Source organism: Anas platyrhynchos, chromosome 7 (genome assembly GCF_047663525.1).
Source record: "Anas platyrhynchos isolate ZD024472 breed Pekin duck chromosome 7, IASCAAS_PekinDuck_T2T, whole genome shotgun sequence".
NCBI lineage: Eukaryota > Metazoa > Chordata > Aves > Anseriformes > Anatidae > Anas > Anas platyrhynchos.
This window is the reverse complement of record NC_092593.1, coordinates 21,154,143-21,167,555: the sequence shown is the minus strand read 5'-3', so window position 1 is coordinate 21,167,555 and position 13,413 is coordinate 21,154,143. Positions and strand designations below refer to the sequence as shown.

Here is a 13,413-nt window from a genome sequence, read left to right as displayed (position 1 = left end):
AAAATATATAGAAAAGGCAAAACAGTAACTTTCAAGGTCAGGAAGGACTAAAAATACAATACAAACATACAATGAACATAACACATGGCCTTTCATTATTGTGTTTGCTGTAAAACATCTTTCCCCTCCTGATTCTCCTGTCTTAGACGAGCTGTATTTCTGATACAATGGCTTTCTTCCTACTTTATAGTTAGTTCAAGGAAGTCTAATTCTGAGATAAATTGCTAATATTACAGTAGCAACAGGGAGAGGAGGCAGAGAGTCTAAAAGCAGGCAACTGTACACAAATTTTGATGAAAAAACATCTTTCTTTACCTATCTGAGAATTTATTAGCCACAAAGGCTGACATCATCTGAGTCAGAGCTTTCAGTTCAGCTCTAAGCAACTGAGGTTTTTTTAATCTGAAAAAAATCTGAACTTCGCACAAATTCACTCAAATTTTAAACCTCCTATATATTTAAGGCTTAAAATTTGCATGTCCATACTAGTGAAGTTGTAGTGCAGTATTCTAATAACTTTCAAAAAGGCTATGGTACTATTCTGAGAACAAATTGGAATAAAAATTCATATTTGCAGCTGTTTGGAGAGAAGGGTTATGGATGCAGGAAAGGAGAAGATATTAACAGAAGCTAAACTTAGTGGTTTACTATTTTAGCTATGGGGTACAAGATTAAAAGTTCCCTGCTCTTGTATGCAAGCACTTAGCTCCCCTACATAATATTTCCTATGTTACAGACCATACCTCCATGCATTACTTAAAACCTTTATCTACTTTTTTTACAGCCTACAAAACAAAAACACAGTTCCTTCAGTGTTTTGGAGTGCATGACTGAGTCCTGTACCAGTGCATCAATTACATGGCAAAATCCCATACAAAACTTACCTGCTATTCTGGAGCACTAGTGCTCAAAACACTGTTACCAGGAAATAACATACACTACTTTGGAGACAGACTATTGCTTTTATTATACAGGGTTTAGTTGGTAAATAATTCAGAAACAGTAACTGCAACATATAGTTCTATACTGTTAGCCGTCTGCTTATACTAAGAAGAACAATAAAGCTGAGCATTAAAAAGGAGTCTCCTAAAATTGAATTTTTAATAGGTGAAAGGAATGTAGGAACAGGCAAAGTATGCCTTCCCTGATCTTTTTTTCTGTCTTCATGTCTGAATGAAAAGAACAAACAGGAACTCTGAAGCTGCTAGCCAAAGTATTTTGCACCATACTGTTTATGACGTATGGCAAGTAGCAATGTATCAAATCAAGAAGTGTTGCAAGCACACCTAATACCTTCCATAGAAATCTAGAATGCTAAATCTACTGTGCAGGGGGGCCTGAAAGGTAAATGATTATCAGCTTTCTTGCTAACTCAGTCCTCTGCACTAGAACCATGTGTACGGTGGGTCTATATAAGAAAAAGCTCAAAGCATTGCAGAGATTGTATAAAAATGTTCTGATATGAAATGCCTAAGCTGTACAAAGCTATATCCTGTAGCCCCAAAAGAAGGGTGGAAAAAAAGACTCTTTGCTTTCTCCTTTGTTTCAGAAATGTTTTAAATGTTACCTACTCACCTGGTAATGTAGTTGCTGGATTAACTGGTGGCACGGAAGTAAGGGACTGACTGACTTGCGGTGGTAATAATGGAACTGTTGGAACACCTGGTGGAGTATACAGGAAAACAACACTAATTTTAAGCATACAACACTTCAGCTCCCTTCTTCAAGGGAGTATGTGCCTTAAATAACCATACAACACTGACGAAGAAAATCATTATTTAAAATAACACATATTTCTTATAGAAGTTACCAAATCTTTTGTGAGCAGTACTTGCATTATGCTTGTGTTAAAGAGAATATAACTAGTACAATGATCTAGCCTTTGTTGTTAAGTAAGGTTTTGGGAAGACAGAGGTTTGGGGAAGAGTCTCTCTTCTTCCTTTTATTAAATACATGCAAACACCTGTGAGTCAAACAAAAAGCCAATATACCTATGCATTTCAGAAGTTAGTTACTTCAACACTAACCTGTACTGAGAACATTACTGACAGTAGTTGAGGGTGAACTAATAGAAAGTCCAGAGAGACTCTGTTCAAGTCCTGCTGGCCCAGGGGGTAACGCCGGTGAAGGATTAACTGATGACAGCTGAACCTTTCCAAAAAGAAAAAGTTACATCATTAGGGTTTGTTTTCACAAGAACAAGTAAAAGCAGAAAAAAAAAAAACCAAAACAATCCATTTTACGAAGCTAATGGAATGACTACAACTTACCTCTGTAAAGCCGTCTTTGAGAGGACTGAGAGATGCACTAGGCAACTGTCCTGGGAGAGAGATTTTCTTTCCCTCCTCAAATGGGCGTGTAGGTATCCTATGCAAATACCCATAACCAATGCCACATCCTAGGCTTTTAAAACATAAACATTTAAAAGTCAGTAAAGCAACTTTATACTAAAAACTACAGCAAGCAAATGCATGAAATACCCAAGATGCCAACAGGTTTCAAGATAAGTTCTATACAAATGTCTGTGTTTATGGGAAAAAGCTAAATGTTGCCTCATTTTCTATGGAGAAGTAATCATTATGAGACAATAGAAAGGCAACTGTAGCTTTTAGCAATAAATATTTAGCACAAGTTCTATTGTTATTTGAACCAAGCAGCTGAATCAGGAATACACCTTGGCATTCAACTCATGCCTGTTGTTTGCAGTCCTGTTCTGGTACAGTGCAATACTGTACGAACATACTACAGCCTAATGAGTATTTGAAGTCTCATGCAGAAAGCAATCATTGCACTCTGTGCACTTTTGAACTAGCTAATTTCATCTGCAAATATATCCCCCCAATTAGTAACTAAATCTGAATTTCAAGTATGTATGGAATTTACTATAGCAGAAACACACTGGATATAAGAATAGTCTTTTCCTGGTTTTATAGGGAACTTAAGGAAGCAGGTTTTAGGCTACTGCTAGTAAGAAAGTTGCCTCAGCTCCCATGACGTATTTTTTCTTACCTGCCTTCTCCACCCCAGGCAGAATTTGGAGTAATCACCACTTCCCGACAGTTATCTGTGTCTGTGTTGTACACATAAAGTTTTAATGGCTTTGTTTCATGTGTTTCAATAAGGGAGAAGAGATCTTCAGACTGCAAAAGAATAATAACGAATGAGGGCTCCTTTGTCCTTATTTTATCACTTGATATGAGAATGATTATCTTCCTCGTCCCAACTGTCTGTACCAGAACCTGGAAATTGCTACATGGTGCAGTTGTTGCAGTGCTGCTGTTTTATCACAAGGACAACTTGAAGTGCTTTGCTGGTACAACTCAGAAGATATGTGGGACAACCCCAGATCTTCAATCTGCTATTTGATATATTAACATTAGAGTACAAAACGTTTGTATCTAACTTCATAAAGATATTTAAAAGCTATTTTAATTTCCAGAATTGCATTTAAGCACAGTGCAGGGGCAACATGCCAGAACACCTTCCTCTTGGTATTGTTACTTTAATTAGCAGTGAACAGACAGAATATGGGATATTTCAAACTGCCTAGGTACTGTTTTCTAGTTTAACAGAAAAAAATCAGTGTTACTTACGTACGTAAATACATATATATATATTTTATATATATAACTTATATAAATGTACACACCTCATTCATAACAGTATCTGCTCCAATGATATAGTCACTGTGAGGTCTGAGTCCAGCCAATGCAGCAGGAGAATTTGGTTCCACTTCCTGATTTTAAGATGGAAAGTTATGAAACATTACATAACAGTCAGGGTGCAGCAGAACAGTTACATATGCACTTCACACAAGTTTTGAGTGAGACAAACTGGTCAAGTTTTAAACCCAGTTAATGGAACTAGTAAACTGAACTAGTAAAACAGCAGTGAGGTGACAAGTCTTATTACACACCATCACAAGGAGTTCAGAATACTGTGCAACAGCACTGAAATGATATTTGATAACATACACAATTCTACTTCAAAAGCCTTTCAAAAAACAAAGCCAATGACCAGAAAACAGACCAATTTCACCTCGTAGTTTGCATACCCCCTTGCAAGTTACTTTTCTATAAAAAGACTGAAAACCATTAACAGTAAGCAACATATTTTGCAGTAAGAAAAATACTCAGAAGTCCGTACATACCAATACATGCCATACGTTTTCGTTGGCCCCATCGAAGCTGCAGAAACGAATGCTCACCCCCAGCAGGCCCTGTCCACCCCACATGTTGCTGGGGGTCACTGATGTTTCTCTGAGCTCCAGTGTTTTGCTACTGTACACTAGCATTTTTACAGGTTTTTCAACATTTGCTTTCAACAGGTCCTTGAGAGTGTCATTGTCTTTATTCTGTAAATGTTTGAAGAAGAGCTTGATTTAGCATTGAACACGGTGAACATCCGGTTCTATAGCATCACTGTTGCATGTCTGAAGTCCTATAAACACTAAGCATTATCAGAACGTATCTCTACAGCTATTTCATAACAAGCTTTCAGTCCCTTCACAATTCTGTAATACACCTCCAGAGAAAAACTGTTTCCCAGTAATAGATCATATATTCCAAATGTAAAAACACTTCAATTAAACCTAAGATATAATATACAGGAAATTGACATTTAAATATGGAGATATGCCTGTTTCCCGTTCATAAACTTGGTACTTTTAACAAAGTTCACATCAGAAACATTCAATTCCTACAACATTCAAGTAATTAATGACAGAATTTTTGCACTGATACTAGCTAGCTCCAGTAACTTGTTTTAGGATAACTTGTTACCCAAAACAGAGCAACAGCATTTTTGGAACTATCAGTTTGTGGTTTTTTGTTTGTTTTGTTTTTGTTTTGTTAAGGACCAGTATATCAACAGCATCTGAGGCCATGTTTGCAAGAAGACATTGGGAACACCTCTCTGGCAAGAGGGAGCAGAGGACAGGGACTGAGGCACCCCTGAACGAGCCAGCTCTAGATTCAGAAGCCATGTACCAGCCCCACATAGGACCAAAGCCGAGCTGCACTGCTCACAGACATCCTGGTTACAGGCTCAGTTACACCACTTCAAGTTCCAGCTTAGCATTTATTGCAGCACTGTTTTGCACGTGGACATATACGTTGCTCTGATTAGTTTAACAATCCTCAGGTAGTAGAATCTTAGGATATGTAAACATGGACCCGTTTACTCAAAACCCATGCAGGACATAATGTGCAATTCAAATTCTTAATTCTGCAAGTAAATCTGTATTATGAGAATGCCAGAAAACTGATTTGAAACAGCAAGTTTTGAGAAATAACTACAGGGCCTACTTGTCATGCTTCCAGAGAACAAAATCACTTAAAGTAGAGCAGATATTTCCACAGGAGAAAGAAAGAGCTCATCCCACTCTGAGCTCTTTCCGTATGTTCTTAGATACGCCCTGCAGCTTTGCAGAGTCTTTCTTGAACCAGCTTCACTGGCAGAGTTTACCCACAGCTGTTTTTTTCCACTGCTCTGATGGTTTGCTGTCTCACAACAGCTCTGCTTGAAAACTTTCTCACATGGTTCCTGCCCAACTAACAGCTTTGACAACAGTTCTTTTAACCAACTTGTTTTGACTGAAATGAGTTCACAAGTTCTCACACAAGCAGTTTTACAGATGGAACTGGAGGGGCACTCACACAAGCAGCTAGAGGTGGGTCAGCAGCTAGTATTACCTTCTGGCAGAGATGGTCGCACAGAGTGTCTGTCTGCACTCTTACTTTCCAGCATAATTTTTGATACAACTACAGTTATAAGGTAATGGAAATTGATTTCTGATGTAGTTAGGCATTCCAATTTTAGACCAAGGATAAATATTATATATATATTTAAATAAATACAATTGTTTATCTATAGAAATAAGATTCCCAACATGTTGCTTGTATTCAGTCAGTATTATAAAATAACAGCACACTTACCAGTCTCGAACCATTAATAGACACAATAAAATCAAAGAACGGCTCCAATCCAGCCCTGTGCCCCGGTGAGTTTTCTTGCACCTACCAGAAAATGAAACAGAGTTCAGCAACAGCGTACCAGTGCTGGTTTATAGATTAGAATTGTATTTCTGGCTGTGCTATGTGTAGTTCTAGAAGCTACTGATATTTGTACGTACCATTTTTAGTATGTTCAAATATAATATTTTGGATCAAAACAGTACCTCCCTTAAAAAGCATATAAAGATCACTAATTTATACTTTATTGAGGAAGGACAACACTAAACAATCACTGGGACAAACACTGCTTCAGCAGCTGCAGCAGTTAAATTGCAGACATATATTTCAAAAGGACATTATGGTCAAAGGGCAAGCATAACAAATTCTGAAGAAGTTCGTTAAAAAGCAGCATCTTTACCCTGACTACCAACACTGGGCCCTGCTTTTCATCTTACACTTATTAGAGGAAAAGGAGAGTTACATCTGCGTAAGCAGAGGTTGTTATCTCATGATTAAACATCACCTGTTGACATTCCTGAGAAATAGAGGGCATGTGTACAAGCTATGATTCATTACCATAGCAGCAAGCCACAAGAAAAGGGAAGGATACAATGTTGCAGCTATGGCAGCTCAAATAATTCAACCACTCCACTAGAACAGACTTAAGTGTTGGATATGCATTTCTCCCAGAATCTTAAAGTATGTTTTTAATTCCAAATGGAACAACTGAGACACATATTCTGCCAGTGCTGGCTTTTCACTGTTAGATGCATTGCCAATATAGACAAAAGAAACTCCAACATGGCTGTCAGATTTTTCCTACTGCCTTTGGAGCAAAGCATATCTATCTTTACTTGTCAATTGATTCATTTTACTTGCTGGCTTTCTTTTACATCCTACATTCATCTTCCAAATGCTCTAAAAAGCATCATCCTTTACAGTGTGGTTTCTTATATTACATGTTAATCCATCTGACAGAACTGGTATAAATCTGGTAGTTTGTTCAATACCAATCTAATTCTGCAGGAATTCAGCTTTCTTAGTATGACTCATTTAAAAGAAAATATTTTAATATGGAAAAAAAGTTAGATTACTACTGAAACTGGCCTCTTAGACTATTTATCTCTGCCTGACACAATCACAGTGTCAGGGCTTGGAAAAAACGCAGATTACTTGTGGGTAGCCTTCTGTAACAGATGCCAGAAGCCTAGAATATTAGTGTCACATAATCAAAACATTAACAAAAAATAATTTGGAATCAGTAGTTTCATTAATTGCTGTCAAAACTTGATAAAGCAGCCAACAAGTACAAATTAGACACTATTCTGACACTGTCAGCCAAAGCAATAAAAACAACTGAGGTAGAAATAACATCACAGAAAACCCCATTTCCAATGAGATCCTAACATGTGTCTACAGAAGTGTCTCTTCAAGACACCTGCATGCTCCTTGGAAATGAAAGGTATTATCCCTAGGTGCCAGCTATTAACTGCATGGGACCACAGCTCTCACTCACCAGCACAGCCCAGCAAGCCAGAAGCACGGGGCTGCCCCACGCTACGAGGCCAGTCTGTGGGTTCGAAATACCTCTCGCCAAGAGTCACTAGGGGTCAGAGAGCGAGCTGCACACCGGGTCAGGGGTGAGAGTACAAGCTACACTCCACGTGGTGGGCCCCCTGATGTGATTGCACAGAAACGCCTGGGCACACTGAGGATGTGTTGCTTTGACTTCAGTGAACTGTACCCAGAGCTCATCTTTAACTTTAGGTATTAAAACTTCCAAAAACATAGAGCCTCAGAACAGCATCCACAAACAAATTTTAGCTTAATAGAGAGGCTGGGTGATTATTCTGCTCAAATGTGGAGAGCATTTACTTGTTAAGTCAGGTACTCGAGGCTTTTCCACCAAAGAAAGGTTAAACAAACAATTTCATGAAAGCAGTAAAGTACTCCAGTTTCTGATGGACATGTTCCATAATTGCATTCTCAGGCTTGAAGTTTCTCCTATACTCGAGTTATTCAACACATCCTTTCCTTGGATGTGGTTCTTCTAGTAGCTAATGAAGGACGAGCTGTTTGTTGCTCAGTTTAGGGAGGGGACAAGAAAATGCTTTATAGGGTCTCCCTACCTCACTCCACCACCTATTTCACATTTTGTATTTTCTAATATGCCTGACAGGAAGGCTTTCCACCTAAACAAAATCAGCAGATGGTTTCAGAAAATATTGGGAGAACTCGTAAAGTCAGAAAACGTCATCTTAAACCTCATCAAGAAAAATGAGTAAACCCAGCAACCCAATACATTTCTTCAGATAACGTACCAGATTGTTAGACCTAGATACACGTCATGGCCGTGAAATCATGAAAAGCCAGATGCCAGCCAGCAAACAGCTGCAAAAGCAGCCCTGACACGGCTTTATTCAGAGATTCTCCTTATCCAGAGATTCTCTTTATTCAGAGATTCTCCTCCATTTCTAAATGCATTACTTAAAAGAAGAAGAAAAAGCCCAACCCCTCTGCCACAACATCCTTCCCACCACAACCTCACATATGATAGATGACATCCTGAACCTTTTAAACTAACGGTGACCTGTATTCAGTAAGGTAATCTTTTAAAATTAGAAGGAGCACCTACAATAAATGAGAATTACATATACTCAGCATCTATCAATGTCAGGCTCACTGACACATGAAATGGATGGATTTGGTATTCTAAGTACATTACTTACAGTCTGCCCAAAAGTGATGAAGGCACCGTGAGAGCTCCCGAGTTCTGAACGATTAGTTCGCAGAAATTATCTTTAGGTGTTGAACACTTTCCCGCATATCCATCTGAACCCTGAACATCTTTGCACAGTCTCTCTGTAAAAGAGCTTCCTGGCAGTTTCTGCAAGCTATCTCTGAAAGTAATCAAGCTCTTACAGCTGCATAAATCACACAAACACATGTACCTGTACCCCCCTTCTGTCACCATGTGTCCTCATCCTGTGGTGTACAGGTTCAGTCACAAAGTTTTGTATTTCCCTAGCTTGTTTGGGCCTGATGCCACTGATGGGAAAGCATTTTCATGCCTGACAGTCCCAGCAAAACCCCTAAGTGCTGTACTCATTCCATGTGAGAGCTCTTCCCCTCGAAGAAGCAACACGCTCAGCACTGTGTGACACCAGCAGTGACCCCACACAGCTCCATGCTGTGACCCCACGCTGCGCCATCGTGTTTTCAGCCATCCATCCATCCACTGCCCTGCACAGCGCCATGCACACAGCACAGCTTTCTGCTCCGAGCACAGGTCATGGTTCTCATCAGGAACTACAGCAATGAAGGGTAACTAGGGGTCTTAGGAAACACGAGGGCACAGAAACCTTGCTGCTCATGATGGAAATAAAGGTTCCACTTATAGGTACATAAATTCTGGGTCTCCTGAGCAATCCCGCTTTGTGCTTCTCTGCCTGTATTTTCCAAGTCAGTCAGTAATCGAGTAAGGACTGAGGGGGAAAAAAAAAAAAGTCAAGTATTGCCACTCACAACAGATGCGAGTGCAGGCAAGATACCATGCACAGCTGCTTAGGAAACCTAATTCCCTACAAGCCAGCTGTTACTGCAGCCGTGTAAGTTACAGCCACCTGTGGGTAAATGCTGTGACTTTCGTGTGTACAGAAAAGCAGCACAATAGACTACCAAGAAGAGCTGTGGAACCACTGCCACCAGAGGCTTTTAAGAGCAAGTAAAGAAAATATCAGGAATGCTGAAAGTCAGAAAGTAGAAAAGGGCTTTATGGCCCTTCCAGCCTCATATAATGCTGCAGGCCCTCAGCTTCTTGCTGAGGTGGCAGCACCCAGACAGCAGGGCTGCTGAGAACATACATCACACATGCTATTTCACTTTTAATTCACTGTCATGAATTAAGAAAGGAAAAAGTTTCAAGGGCAAGACACTAATAATAATCTATGTAACAAATAAGATTTTTTTTCCCATAAATACATAATATTTCTTCTCACTAAAAACTCAACGCTACCCCTCTGTAACTACATAGTATAGATTTATTTCACACATTACAGTAGGGCTGCTTAGCAACACAATGGTCACAATTTTAAGCCCTGAGCCTCCAATGCTACAGCACATGGAATGAGGCATGGAAACCATGATTCTCAAAAGCAGATGAAGGCTCTTAGCACTTTTGAAAGTCACACTAGTGTCCACTTAAACCTTTTAGAGCTTGGCTGCGAGCACTAAATACACAACTTCTAGGGAGCAAAAGCTTCAAAGCATTTTATTTTTCAAACAAGAAATCCTAAGTAATATTTACTTTATTACCAACAAAATGCTGAATAAAGTGTTTTTTTGTTTGTTTGTTTGTTTTTTTGTAGTTCTTCTGCACGCTCTGTAATAGGTAATAAAACTTCATTATGTATAGTCTATGAGCAATTCCTCTGTTAGGGCTTATAACCAATTTTGTCAGCTATTATAACACATTACACAGTATAACTGTATTGAATTTCCTTACAAACAACCAGCTTTTAAGAAAAAAAGCTTTATAAGCTTTTTATAAGAAAATAGATTCCCTCCGCACAGCACCAAATTTTATTTTTAACACACAGCACTCACATTGAGCATTTAAAAACCCAGCCCCCTTTAGAAAAGAAGAATCCTCTTCATGGCTACATGCTTGCATATCTACTACAACAAACTGAAACATTTAATTAAAAGTTAGAAATCTACACTTCAGGCAGTTGTTCACTATCTTTTTGTGAGAACAGCATATGACACAGCAACATACAGATCGCTAGCAGATAAAAATTCTTGTATTGCTTGTTTTTGAAAAAAAAAAACAAAAAAACAAAAAAAAAAACCTGTCAAATGGAGCATGGACAACGTAGCATTTGCAATGCCAAACAGGAAAGTTTTTCAAAATTACACTTCAGTCTGATTTGAAGAGCAGACGTAAGTGTCTACTGAGAAGACACAGAGGCAGACAGTCACCCTATTCCACCACGTAATTGTATGTTAAAAGGTGTATATTTGTTTCCAATGTAAGAAGAAGCTATGGTGAAAATCCCCAGAGTTCAGTAACAGTGCATGCTACCAGCTGAGGAGGCAGCAGTTAAAAGCAAGATTTATCAGCACATTACACAACCCAGTAAATGAAAGCCTAACAGCAGAAGCATGTATAACAAATAAAAATATGTTCTAAAGAACTGATTAAAACACAGGACAGATCATTAGGTGTACCTGTGAAGGGGCGATGGCAACAAAACAGTCTGCAACTTTATCTCCATCTTAATTAAAAAAAAAAAAAAAAAAAGCTACATTTCAGTGCCTAGGAACCCCAACAGCACAGTCCACAGCAGCTTGTCCCATCAAAGATGCCTGTGATGAAATTGCTTTCCTTCTACAATGCTTCAGTCCTGGAGGGTTCATATTTCCTGTTACAAGTGCACTGATAAAATGCCCACAATGAAAGCAATGCTGCATTGCATGTTAGCAGGAGCTGCCAAAAAGACTCAATCTTTTAAAGGAAAGTGAAAAGAAGTGAGAAATTAACGATTAACAAGTCTGTATTATTCCCTTCCTCTCTGTTCTCCTGGTCCTGCTTGGAGTGACTGGAATGGCACTTGCTCCCAGCCCCACAAGGAAGCGGTCAGTGCGGTCTGGATGTCTCGCTGTCAGAAACCTGTGACGTGCAGCTGCCTGGGCAGCTTCTGCGTGGCTCCCAGGCCTGCCAGTCTGATTTACATGAGCAAAACACCGCGCTCAGAACTCAAGTTTGAGCTCGAGTATAAAGTAGAAGACAGCAGGAGCACTGCTCAATGCGCTGCCAGAGGCTGGGCCACGCAGACAGGCCAAGCATTTGCGCAGAGCTCCTCCAGCAGCGGGAGCTGAGCTTAACATCGCTGAGCACCTTGCTACAGAGCACCAACTGCAGGGCTCAGCTTGGGAAAACTAAGTTGGGAAACTCTGCTCACATACATTTAAATTTAAACATTCCAAATTATAATTTTATGGCACTCCAAAGCTCTTCTCAATTTTGAATCTACAAACCTAACTAAATATAAGCACTGGCCTTGCTCCTATTAGGCTACGATCATGGTGCAATTTAAGATGCCTATCAACAGGAAGAATAATGGTTCATTGTCATGGCATCTGAAGACTTCAGCAGGAAGATACAGTAGTGAAAAACAGACATCAGTCTGCTTGCAACAGCCTGCCGGTCCTTTCCTGCATTTAATGGAAAACTGGCTGTCCTCTCACAAGTCAACTTCTTCAGCGTGCACCTACCATTTACAGTTAGAGACCAGTAATCAAACACTGCCACCTCAAGTCACAGAAAAACCATTACAACCAGAAGGTGCCTCAGTGAAAACAAAGTTGCCAGATTCAAGTAGAATTATAATAAAGGAAGTGGATTACGCTTCATAGAAGAGATGCGCCTCACTTTACTAACAAGCTCTGACCAAACCGTATGAACTGCTGAATCTGACAGAGCTGACGTTCTAACTGCACACCACTTATTTTACAGCCCCTGAGAGTAGGAAGATGGTATTTATGCTATCCCATGCTGAAGAATAAGTGTCTTCCGCAACATGCCTTTCTCACCTGCTATCCTAAAACAAGGTATTTGGTGGAGGAATGGAAAAACCAAAACGGATTCTTATACATTACCAACATTACAAAGGAGAAACAGACCGCCACGCCTGCAGCTTATGTGGCATCTTTTCTAGCAGACGAACGGGTGTTACCAGAATACCAACATTCGCTTTCCAAAAGCATCACCCAACATCTTAACACCTCAGAGACGACCTCTGCTCTCCCACACGCAGCTGCAGCTCTCCGCCAGCAGCCCCAGCCGGGCACGGCCCTGCAGCTCCTCCACACGCCTGGAACGCGGGGCCGGCCCGGCTCGGCAGCTGAGGCGGCCAAACCAGGCGCTCACGGGAGCCCCCGCACAGCAGCGCCCGCCGGGAAGGTGCCGTGAGGGCGCCGGGCACTGCTCCCGCGCCGGCCGTTGGCCTCCAGCCCCCCGGAGCCCTCGGAGGCGCTCCCGGAGCCGCCCGCAGGCCGCGGCGCCGCCCCGCCGGGAGCCCCCGTGCCGCGGGAGCCCGGCCCCAGCCCCGGCCGCTGCCGCCCCGCGGTGCCCCCGCGCAGGGCCGAGGCGGCGGGGCCCTAACGGCCGCCCTGTCCCTACCGGCCGCGGGCCGCCCCCTCCCGTCCCGTCCCGTCCCGTCCCGTCCCGTCCCGCCGCGGCCCTCACCCTCAGGACGTGGTAGCCCTCGGTGCCGCCGCCGGGGATGTCGACGCTCTGCGAGGCGCCCATGGCGGCGGGCGGGCGGGCGGGCAGCAGAGCCGAGCCGAGCCGAGCCGCGCGGTGCGGGGCGCTGCGGGCAGGGCAGGGCCGGGCAGGCCCCCACGGACGTGGCACCCGCTCCTCCCGCCCGCCTCGGCAGGGGCGGGGCCCGGCGGC

General features: G+C 41.7%; 1 protein-coding gene and 1 long non-coding RNA gene across 7 annotated transcripts in view; one reads left to right on the top strand and one right to left on the bottom strand.

The window, feature by feature from the left end:
- The window catches only part of LOC106016924 (uncharacterized), a 26,303-nt gene extending 20,953 nt beyond the window's left edge, over positions 1–5,350 (top strand). For 4 of the 6 annotated variants that reach the window (XR_011810631.1, XR_011810629.1, XR_011810626.1 and 1 more), the window contains exon 6: positions 4,856–5,350. This is a non-coding gene — a long non-coding RNA (uncharacterized lncRNA). Of the gene's footprint in view, positions 1–784; positions 914–1,549; positions 1,688–4,855 lie in introns of those variants that run through there. The other 2 variants (XR_011810628.1, XR_011810627.1) reach the window with 2 other exon arrangements.
- GORASP2 (golgi reassembly stacking protein 2) overlaps positions 1–13,413 on the bottom strand; it is a 15,813-nt gene extending 2,400 nt beyond the window's left edge. The window contains exons 1-8 of the mRNA XM_027461446.3: positions 13,204–13,413; positions 5,937–6,017; positions 4,151–4,354; positions 3,650–3,736; positions 3,010–3,140; positions 2,271–2,403; positions 2,028–2,151; positions 1,576–1,662 (exon numbers count right to left, since the gene is read on the bottom strand). Of these exons, the coding sequence (XP_027317247.1) occupies positions 1,576–1,662; positions 2,028–2,151; positions 2,271–2,403; positions 3,010–3,140; positions 3,650–3,736; positions 4,151–4,354; positions 5,937–6,017; positions 13,204–13,266 (910 nt within the window). The 5' untranslated portion in view covers positions 13,267–13,413. The remainder of the gene's footprint in view (positions 1–1,575; positions 1,663–2,027; positions 2,152–2,270; positions 2,404–3,009; positions 3,141–3,649; positions 3,737–4,150; positions 4,355–5,936; positions 6,018–13,203) is intronic.